The sequence below is a fragment of the Camelina sativa genome, chromosome 1, assembly GCF_030686135.1.
Source record: "Camelina sativa cultivar CO46 ecotype springtype chromosome 1, ASM3068613v1".
Lineage (NCBI taxonomy): Eukaryota > Viridiplantae > Streptophyta > Magnoliopsida > Brassicales > Brassicaceae > Camelina > Camelina sativa.
In genome coordinates this window covers 17,786,179-17,796,757 of record NC_141880.1, presented here as the reverse complement: position 1 = coordinate 17,796,757, position 10,579 = coordinate 17,786,179, and the positions used below count along the sequence as shown (strand labels likewise).

General features: G+C 35.2%; 1 protein-coding gene, 3 non-coding genes and 1 pseudogene across 4 annotated transcripts; 4 read left to right on the top strand and 1 right to left on the bottom strand.

Moving 5' to 3' along the window:
• Positions 1 to 3,022: 3,022 nt before the first annotated feature.
• On the bottom strand, positions 3,023 to 5,224 carry LOC104699088 (glucan endo-1,3-beta-glucosidase 12-like). Its single transcript, XM_010414435.3, has 3 exons — positions 5,025 to 5,224; positions 3,594 to 4,922; positions 3,023 to 3,261 (listed from the first exon to the last, which is right to left on the bottom strand). The coding sequence occupies exons 1-3, from the start codon at positions 5,080 to 5,082 to the stop codon at positions 3,227 to 3,229; spliced, it is 1,422 nt and encodes a 473-aa protein (XP_010412737.2). The 5' UTR covers positions 5,083 to 5,224; the 3' UTR covers positions 3,023 to 3,226.
• Positions 5,225 to 8,166: 2,942 nt separating this feature from the next.
• Positions 8,167 to 8,303, top strand: LOC109132252 (uncharacterized; annotated as a pseudogene).
• Positions 8,304 to 9,910: 1,607 nt separating this feature from the next.
• On the top strand, positions 9,911 to 9,975 carry LOC147950059 (small nucleolar RNA U49). Its single transcript, XR_015565686.1, has one exon. It is a non-coding gene; the product is annotated as a small nucleolar RNA U49 (small nucleolar RNA).
• Positions 9,976 to 10,181: 206 nt separating this feature from the next.
• On the top strand, positions 10,182 to 10,332 carry LOC147950058 (small nucleolar RNA snoR2/U65). The gene has a single exon (XR_015565674.1). It is a non-coding gene; the product is annotated as a small nucleolar RNA snoR2/U65 (small nucleolar RNA).
• A 40-nt stretch (positions 10,333 to 10,372) lies between these two features.
• Positions 10,373 to 10,453, top strand: LOC147950057 (small nucleolar RNA snoZ7/snoR77). Its single transcript, XR_015565641.1, has one exon. It is a non-coding gene; the product is annotated as a small nucleolar RNA snoZ7/snoR77 (small nucleolar RNA).
• The last annotated feature ends 126 nt before the right edge of the window (positions 10,454 to 10,579 follow it).

The window sequence follows — 10,579 nt, the reverse complement described above, 5'->3', positions numbered from 1 at the left end:
AGCAGCTTTATAAGATATAGCAATGTAAAAAAACTCCTGAAAATAGCAGGATTAAAAGAGGTAGAGATATATCCACTAGCAGGTTTTACATTTTCATAAACATGTACCACAAAATGAGCTGAAATAAGATTCCTTCTTTCTTGTGACCATTTAGAAATAAAAAGTTAAATACTTTTTTTGACCTATATAGAAGTTCCTAAAGATTTAAGGTAGAGGGACAAGCAACTTTTCAAGATGTTAAAAGGAAAAAAAACATCCCACGATGTTTTGGAAGCTATAATATAGGGATTATTGTTGATTTAGGCATTTGTGAGCAAAACTATCATTTTAGGTATTTTTGTCCATACTTACAGAAATGAGCATTTTTTGTAGGGCAAAAAGACTAATTGTCCTTGGTGGAGCTTTGCTTTTTTTTTTTGCTTAGAATGTTTAATCGATTCAGTCAAAATTAAAGCAATATGTAAACAATATGTTTACAATATAAGAAATTTACATATTGTTTCACGTTTTAGCAAGAGTAGAAGAAAGAGAGAGAGAGAGAGTTGTTGACTTCTTCTTCCGGAACTTCTCTCATCAATGTATAAGCCAAATTATCTCATGAACACCTCCTTGCAGTGTTTACACCTGCAGAAGGATAAATATAGATGACCAAGTGATAAAGATTAAGATCAAACACTAACAGAATAATGTTAAATCAGACATCTTTGTGCAAAAATAACAAACGCAAAAGCCAACATTTCAAAAGTAAATAACAAAGTTTACCATAGATCAAACCGTTCAGATTACAAAAGTGCAACAATACCATGAGATGTAGAAATTAATGACTATGAAGACGTGCTTGTTGATGGATTCTCTGAAATTAGTATGATCCAAAGTCAACTAAATGAGGAGAGTAAACCAAAGAGAGAAAGGGAATTCAATAATAGAGGACAACACATGTATTAAGTGGAAATATAACCTAAGGACTGTAACTAATGGAACCCAATGACTGAATCAAACACCATATATGAAAAAAAAAACTATACCCTAAACACTATAACTGAGGGAACCCAAGAAATAAATCAAACACACTCTTATAAAGGAACATTAAACCCTAAAGAACTACAACTAACAAAACCCAAGTAACAAATTAAACACACTATTAATTAAGAAGCACTATACCCTAAGGAACTAAAACCGATGGAACCCAAACAACATATGAAACACACATATTGTAAAGGACATGATTAAAACCCCATTAGATTCGTTTCTGGAGTACAGATAAAAAAAATTACAACTCATTCAAAGATGACACATAAAGAGAGCTCACATACCTTCCAACTTCTGGCAATTCTCACAATGCTTCCTGCGATACAGAGACGCATCAAAGAAGATGAAAGCGTTGTTGTAAAATGGAAAAAATTTGGGATTTTTGTTACCTTTGAATTAGAGAGAAATGAAGTGTAAGTTGCATGCCAAAAACGAACCTGATAGTTCGAAACTCTCCCTCTCTTCTCCTCAGCCAATCTCCAAATTACAAAGGGGAAATTGAAACTTTCAGAAAAATTTAAAACCCTACAAATTGAAATTAACTTCTCCAGATCTCTTTATTTATATTCTTAGCTAACTAGATTATGACCCGCGGTGTACCGCAGAGCAAGTTTTATTTTTTGATTTTTTGTTTTGTTATTATACTATTTTAATACTGATTTTGCTAATGTAGAATTTTAGTGATTTAGTATATAATTTGTGGTATACTGCACAACAATTTTTGTTTAATACAATCTTAATTAAATCAGTTTGATTCGACATATTTATATTACTGTTGTTAAAATAGTAAAATAAGGTTTTAACCTGTATTGAAGTATCATATTAAGGATATCTTATTTTTAGTATTATCATTTCAACCATGTAATGTCATACAACCCGTCATATAATATAACTCGTTTGCGTTATTTTGAAAATTTAATACGTTTAAAATATTCATATGTTAAACTTTTTATTAAGTTTAGATATATTAGTTATAAATTAAAAACTTTTTAAATTATATAATTTACTATTTACCGTAAATTTACTATATATGTATGTTGAACACACACTTTTTATATTAATTAAGTAATATATGTTCGTTTTAAAAAATTCGAATCACAATATATGCAGGAAAAAAAATATATGTTTTTATTAACTTTATGTATTATATGATTATTCACTACATTTAAATTAAAAAAAAAAAAAGATGATAAGAAAATAAATTTATTAAATATGGAATAAATCTTCTAAATATCTATATTAATTACAGAATATTATCTATATAGATATTTAAATTATTTTAATTCTGTTTGGTTATAAGGATAGTAGAGAGAATTAACTAAACTGTTTGAATATGAATATAAGCATTAAATAATATTCAATGATAAATGTTTCCATAAACATATTTTTGAGCAAAAAGTGGTGCAAAAATACTAGTATAGATTTTTTTGGGGCGATCTTGTTTGTTTAGTTGAGAAAGAAGATCAGAACAGAGAGATTACAGATTGCGAGAGGGGGAGAGACAATCGATTCGATTCTTTGGAGAGAAGGGACAATTTTGTCTTTTCAATCTCTTAAAAATGACTAATTCTGTGAGTACGGGTAGAAAGCCCTATTCTTATAATACCTTTGGAAAAAATGCCGATCTCTTAATTAACTCCTATAATATATGGATATGTTAGTGGTAAAATTAATGAATCAAAGAACATCTATTTGAGAAAATGCTGAGATATGTTAGTAATGTTGTGTTGTATTTTATTTTTTTTAGTGTAAAAAATATCTTTAAAAGTTCTAAGTATATAAAAATGAAAAAAATAACATTAACAAAATTGAATAAACGAAAATTCTTTGGTTTTCAAAATGCAACAATATAACTAAATTTTGGTTATACTCAATATAATATAATTTTTTTAAGTACTTTAATAGATAAAAACCCACACGTAGTGCGGGTATTCTCACCTAGTCATAGTAATTACCACAAAAACTGTCACAAACATTTCTCTACTTCTGCAGCTTACCCAACATTAATAATTCCATTACCTAAATATTTAATATCAAGAACATCGCGCGTCTCAGTTGATATTAACAACACAACATTTAAAAAGTCAGAAGTTACAAAAATTAACTAAAAACTTCCGGCCAAACAAAAATACATCAAGATACGAATATATATATCTATATATATATATATATATAATTAATCTCTAAATCGTCTTCCTTAGTATCCTATCGGAAACTCGCATCTTCCATACTCTGCATATTCACATTAAATCAAAAACCAATCAGCTTCTTTGAGATTAGATTCACAAATCAAACTTAAAATATCTAAAAATAAATATCATAGGATTCTTTTTTAACACCAAGATGACGTAAAGCCACGACAAGTTAAAACACTAGTGGTCTACTATATATGTTCACGTGGGAACATTTGACCTCTGTCGTCCACACATCATATAATTAAACCCACATCTACACTACCCTAAAACTACGCTACCCTAATCAGCGTAGGTTAGCATGAACGCCCCAAAACCTACTCTTAATATGCGCCACACTGATTAGCAAGAAAAAAGAGGAGTTACACTCACTTGGTGGTTGGCTAACGACGTAAGCGGCGCCGCCGAAGTAACAACTCCCACCGGCGCGTCCTTTCTTCTGATAATAACTATTAAACGCAAAGGAAGCGTGAGCCTCAAGTGTATCAGGACTGTTACAGTTAGCACCAGGTTGAATCGGACGGCAATCAGCACCACCTTCACCACAAGCATAATCTAAACCTTTTTGTAACCTCTCTTCACCAGCGTCACCGTTAGCTACACACCAAGACTGACCATTCAAACTCTTCGAGACACCTCCTCCACCACTCATAGGAGGCGTCGTGACCTGGTGATCTCCGGTAACCGGAGTATGACCGCCGTCACGGTAATGTTTAAGCCCTTCAGTAGTGAAAGGGATGTCGTAAACTTTCTTCTCATCAGGGAAGAAGAGACCATAGTTTCTCTCAGAGGTCGGACCTAGCTTCTTGTTCTCGTTGAACAGAGCAAAGAGATACACCGTTAGATCTGCTTTAGGACGTAACGGTGTACCACCACCTGTCAAGATCCGACGTATTAGGTTTCCGTTGTAAGACGCTGCGTTTGCTATGGTGGCTCCGACTTCGTTCTCGTCTCCTTTCGACGGCCAGCCAGTTTCCGTCACAATGATCTCGATGTCGTCGTACTTTAAAGCCGACATAGCTGCGAAGACCGCGTCGATCTGAGCGTCAAAGAGATTAAAGTATCTCAAACCGTTGCCTGAATCAACCATTCCTGGATTCTCTCTGAGTAAAGCGTAGTCTAAAGGAATGACGTCAGAGTTGCCGTCGTAAGCAAAGAAAGGGTAGACATTGATCATGAGTCTTGAACCAGTCTCGCGTAAAAAGTCAAGCATTGGTTTAATGACAGTGTCAACGAGTTCTGGTCGGAAAGATCCGGAGGAAGAAGGGTAAGAGTTTTGAAGAGCGCTCAAGGCAAGAGGTGAGGAGATTTTGATGTCGGAGTGGAGATTGAAACTGATTAAAGCTTTGTGGATGTTTCTCATTGCAGGGATAAGGTAGATAGTGGTGTTGTGTGGATCAACGAAGACTTCGTTACCAACAGCGATTGATTCTATCTGTGTTGAAGGATGGTAAGCAGCTACATTGCGTTTGACCCACGAAGCGGCGAAGGAAGCTCTCTTTGCGGCGGAGAAGAGTATCTCGTTTGGGACATCTACTGTGACTTTGATACCAGATCCGGATAAAGCTTTGAGAACTGATGGGTCTGCGTCAAAGATCTTGACTCTGTTGATTCCTTGAGATTTAAGGAGCTGGACTACTTTGAATGCGGAGGGTAGTTCATCGGAGATACGGCCGTAGTTTACGCCGATGGAACCAGCATCTGTAAGAAAAAAAAAAACAGAACATGAGAACAGAGTAATGAGAATGTGGTTTTGTAATGTAATGTTATGTTTTCTTGATAAATGTAATGTAATGTTGTTACCTGAGAGAGAAATGGGTGAGAGGAGGATGAGGAAGACGAGAGGTGTGAGAAGATCCATACTCAGCTTCTGGTGAGAAGTGAGTTGGGGAGAGAGAGATGAGAGCTTAAGAAGGAGCCACAGAGAGATTTAGGGTTGTGAGAGAGTGGTGTTGTGGGAGAGTGAGGGGAGGACTAACTAAAGTGGTGGTGGTAAACAAGGTAAAGAAGACTGGGTCTTATTATCCAAAAGGAATTATTACTAAGTGAATAAATTATTAGGTTCTTACGTAATCTTTCTTAGTGACAGATTTTTTTTTTTTTTTTTTTTTCACTGAATAAATTATATATTGATTGACATGTTGGATTACTAAAATACAAGACGGATTAACAAAAAACCATCCCAATAAAAACTGACTGAAGATTTAAACTATAAACTAGCCCTATCCTCCTCAAAGAGATCTTGTAACCAAGATGGATATCCGGTTGCTACATACGATTGACACCGATTCTCTCTTGTGACGCTCTTAGCTATAAGGTGAGCTCCAAGATTTGAGTTTCTGTCTTCCAACACCAAGTTCCAATCCAAAAAAATTTCCAAACTTGCTCCCAGCATATGGAACTGAAATTTAAGAGATGGTCATGCTTTTGGTCTAAGTACAGCTTCAACGAAATCTTTGTCCTCTGAAACAAAACTAACTTTGTTGTAGTTGAGACTTAACATACTTTCAATGGTCCAAATCCAGGCTTGAAGTTTCGCATCCTGCTTTGAAATCACATAGCCAAAAGACATTCTACTATGCAGTAAGACCATACCTGCATCATTTCTCAGAACCCACCCTGCTCCACTTACATTTGAGACATTGTCCCATGACCAAGCGAGGTTGCATTTAACCCAGCCAACTGATGGACGAAGCCAACGCTTTTTTATTTGGGAACCTTGTTGTTTTACCCGCTCAGCCGTAACTTCATTCAAAGCTTGAGCATGAATCCATTCTTGCACATTTTCTCTGATTTTGCTGATCGTGACAAGAAGACTGAAGCTTTTCCCTTCAATACAAAGAAGATTCCTGTTTTTCCAAATTTGCCAGAGAATCCAAGGGAAGGCTTTTCGAGTTTCTACCTGTACTTTTGGATTTTTGCTAACCAATAGCAGGTAGTACATGTTCTGGTATAGTGACTGAGAATCAAACCCATTTTCAGGGCAAGGGAAATTGAATAGAGCCCAAATTTGTCTTGCTACCGTACACGAGAAGAGGACATGGTTTGACGATTCTCCTTCATTGCCACATCTTTGACATCGTGTGTCCACTTTCAAACCTCTTGCTACCATTTTGTCAGCAACTGGAATTCCACCAGACACAGCTTTCCACATAAACGATTTAATCTTTAATAGAGTCTCACATTTCCATATCAGATCTTTTATGTGGAGTATAGAAGGCTGCATCATAGCTTTGGTTACTAACTCAATCTTTTCTCTTTGGTAGGCTGCCCAGTAACCGGATTTCACCGTATAAGCTCCACTCTTTGTATGTTCCCAGATAAGATAATCTTTTGACAAAGAGACCGGTTTGATTTTCTGTATCAACTCCACATCCCTTGGATAGAAATGATGATTCAGCTTAGTCAAATCCCAAGTCAAAGTCGAATCGTCTATCAACTCATTAACCTTCATATCTAGATCAAAGATTATGTTCTTCATTAAGGGAGCTCTCATAACCCCATCCAAAAGCCACCGAGTAGACCAAACAAAGGTGGACTCACCATCTCCAATCATTTGTCTCAAACCTCTTTTTAGTAGGTCCCTACCATGCAAGATACTTCTCCAAGTGAAGGAAGGTCGTCCTCCAAGTTCAGTAGATAGAAAATCTGATTCATCAAAATATCTACTTTTGAAAAAAGCAGCGAACAAACTGTTTTCTTCTTGAATAATCCTCCATGCTTGTTTAGCCAACAAAGCCTGATTGAAGATTTGAATATCTTTAAATCCAAGACCCCCTAAATGTTTTGGTAGACAAAGTTTATCCCATGCAAGCCAATGCATTTTTCTTTTATCCTCTACTGAATCCCACCAGAAGGCAGACATAGCCGATGTCAGATTCTCACAGGTCTTTTTTGGAAGCTTGAAACACGACATTGCAAAGACTGGCATTGCCATTGCCACAGATTTGAGCAAAATTTCTTTCCCACCATAAGACAGAGTGCGAGCATACCAACCAGACATTCTGCTTTTCATCTTGTCATGGATATAGGCTAACATATCTGCCTTAGAGCTGCTAAAGCATTCTGGTAAGCCCAGATAGACTCCTGCTCCTCCTTCTTTGACAATTCCCAACTTTCCTTGAATCTGAACCGTGACACAATTGTCCACTTTGCTACCAAAAGTGATAGAAGATTTATCAAGATTGATCAGCTGACCGTGACAGATTTTTTTATCTAGTGTATTTGAGTATTTCAATATTCATTTCACATGTGACAATGTCATATAATTTGCATCACCTTCTCCCCTATGATCCATTGATCCCATCTTTCACATGTTATTGCAGTTTGTAAACTTTGTATGTATATGCTTAGAGTTTACAGCTAATCATGAGTAGAATTGATGGGGTTTTTATGAATCTGAATCATTTTGTTTTTGTTTTACGTAAAGTTGAATACTTTATTTACTAGTGGTTAGCTGTTTAGTATTTTTTATTTAGTGTGTAGGGTAAATAGTGGTTACCTCTATTTAGCTGTCATAAAAATTCTTATAGATCCTTCCTTTGAAGTAAAATAGAAAACAAAAATAAGTAAAGACAATAATAGAGGTAACATTGCACGCCGACCCTACCATGTTTTGTAAAATTCTTTATACTACTAGTTTGTGAGATGAGTCTCCAACCGTAGAAATTAGAAAGAAAATATCAAAATAATTTCAAAATTTAGAGTCACTCGCTATTTTTTTTGTGAAACAATTTCCTAATACAAGTCTAGTAGATAAAAGTACAAAAATTCTTGTAGACAGACTTTAAGGTGTGAGAAGACAAAAGTTACAAAAATGTCTAAAGATTCCTGACGAGCTAGCTAGCTACACAAATTTAACAAAAAATGGTAAGACTTTGAAATTGCTAAATTTTGAAGAGATCGAGATAGTGGGCAAAAGAGAGTGGCACCCACATGATAGAAGATGAGCCGTTCGCAGAACACGATGCCTCGTGCCTTAGGACTCTCTCACACGTAGTCTCACTGTTCATTCCGGTCCCATTAACCCTCTTCGCTCTTGTCTCCTTCCACACGTGTGTGTGCTCGTGCCTGTACTGTTAAAGTTACATAGCCTAATGGAGTAAATCGGTTTAGCCGGTTCTGGTTTAATAGCTGAAATAAATGTGCAACAAATGGTTATACGGTTTCTGAAGTGTTTCTATTTGGATCTCCTTTTATATTGGTTGAAAAAAAATTCTTGCTTTTCTTTTCGTGATTATTGAAATACAGTTTAGAGTAAGGAAAGGAAAGACTCTAAACGTCAAAATTAGCTTAGAAGCATTCTTGCTAAGGTAAATGAAGAATTTTCAGACAATTGACACAAAACAAAAAGTAGTGGACCATGATTTATATTGTAGTACATATGGAAATCATATGAACTTGACGTATTGTGACAATGGGCGTCTGTTAGTAAAAATATTTCCCCTTCGATGGTTTATGTGGTCAATAAATGTGTAGATGGGTTCCAAAAGTGTTATCAAGAGAATACTGAAAGAAACTTATAGAATTTATTCTAATTTGTGAGTTTACAAAGAACAAAGAAAAGAGGGGATTCTTACACAAAATGCCATTTATTTGATTAAAATCTTTTGTTTTTGCCATTTGTCTCAATAATTTTCAATCTTGCCATTTTTAAATATGAAATCTTTTAGAGTTTTTTTTTTCATAAAACACATACTTCATAACAAAAACTATATCTTAAAAAACACTGAAACCTAATAAATCCAAACGTTATGTATAAATTTGTGTTCGTAGATATAAAAAATGACATTTTTGAAAGTTTGTTGGACAAATGGCAAAACCTATAAATACCCCTCAAATAAGTCCATATATCTAGTAATTAACTCAAGAAAAGAGATATGTATCTCTAAATCTTTGGGTAAAACTCTGAATGGCTGCATCAAATGAAAAATACAAAACCATATATGGATTGGACTACTTTTTGTTTACTATTCATAAATTGTAACTTTTTTACGAAAATATTTGACTTTCCACATACAAAGAGATCCACAGCAATCATTTACTAATTGAATTCTATAATCTTTTTCCAAATCAAATTGCAAAAAGTTGAAATTTTAACCACTTTAAGCATTCACTTTTTAAGAATCAGACTAAAAAAAATATATGTATTGTCTACATGTTCATATTTTATTTTGATTCCACAAACTTGGTTTTAAAAAACTATTTTTCTCAAAATCTTTAATAGGTATAAAATAAAATAAAAGAATTGAAAAACTATTTGAGAACCGCAAGGTCCACAGGACCACAACCATGAAGACCAATCTTGCTTGTTTCTTTTAAGTTCTGGCTTACCCAATACCAATAGAATGGGCTACTCCAGTCATGGAATTGTTACGTCACTGGGGTTTTAGAATAGGTTTATGGAAAAGTCATTTCGGAAAGCCCTTTGGATTTAGTATATCTTCCGGCCCACATATACATACGGGCTATTATTGGGCCATATGTTAACTCTGTCAAAACGCTAGGGTTTACGAGAAGGAGATTAGGGTTTTAAAGTTAAGCCGACTCGTACCCCTTCTATATAAATTCAGATTCTCTTCTCTCTCTCGTATCATCATCCACTTTTTTGTAGCTTATTCAACCTAATTTTTACACAGTTCGTTGCTAGTTTTTCGATTCTCAATTTTTTTTTTTTTTTTTTATTAAATTCCCGATGAAGAAGCAATCCCATAGATAGGAAGTGCCGTATGACACTTTACACAACAACGGACTGAACGAGGATTGCATCCGGTGAATTACCCATCCCCCGATCAGTCTAACCCGGCTCGTATCCGGATCCCAAACCCGGATCCGTTTACGGTCGAGTACTTGACTCCTCGGCCGGGTCTTCACCGTACTTCCCACCGTTCTGTGTTCGTTGTGTGGGTGATTTGACAAGGGTTCGCTGAGGGTTTTTATTTTTTCTTGATTTATTAAAATTGTCCGATGCCACGTCGACGGTAGCTCTTATGTGGCTATGATCCTCGATGCTACATTGGACATAAACAGATGTACGTGTTTCGCTTACTGATAGGAACCTGTGGATCTCGATTATTACACGATCTACGGAGCCATTTCGGCGATTACATTTTAGATTTTTGAAAACCATTTTTTGATTATTGGGAAGGTTACCGATGATGATTATTGCTAAAATATGGAATTACCGTCTGAGTTTTATACTCTTTGATGTGAAAAACGCTGGCTTACTGAGGCTTCCCAATTTTTTTGAAGTTTTTAACTTTCAATCTTAGCTATTTCCTTCGAATCATGTTTTGAAATTATTGTTTAAACCATTAGCCAAGATTAACTGTTATTTGGGATGGTGTTAATGACTGTAA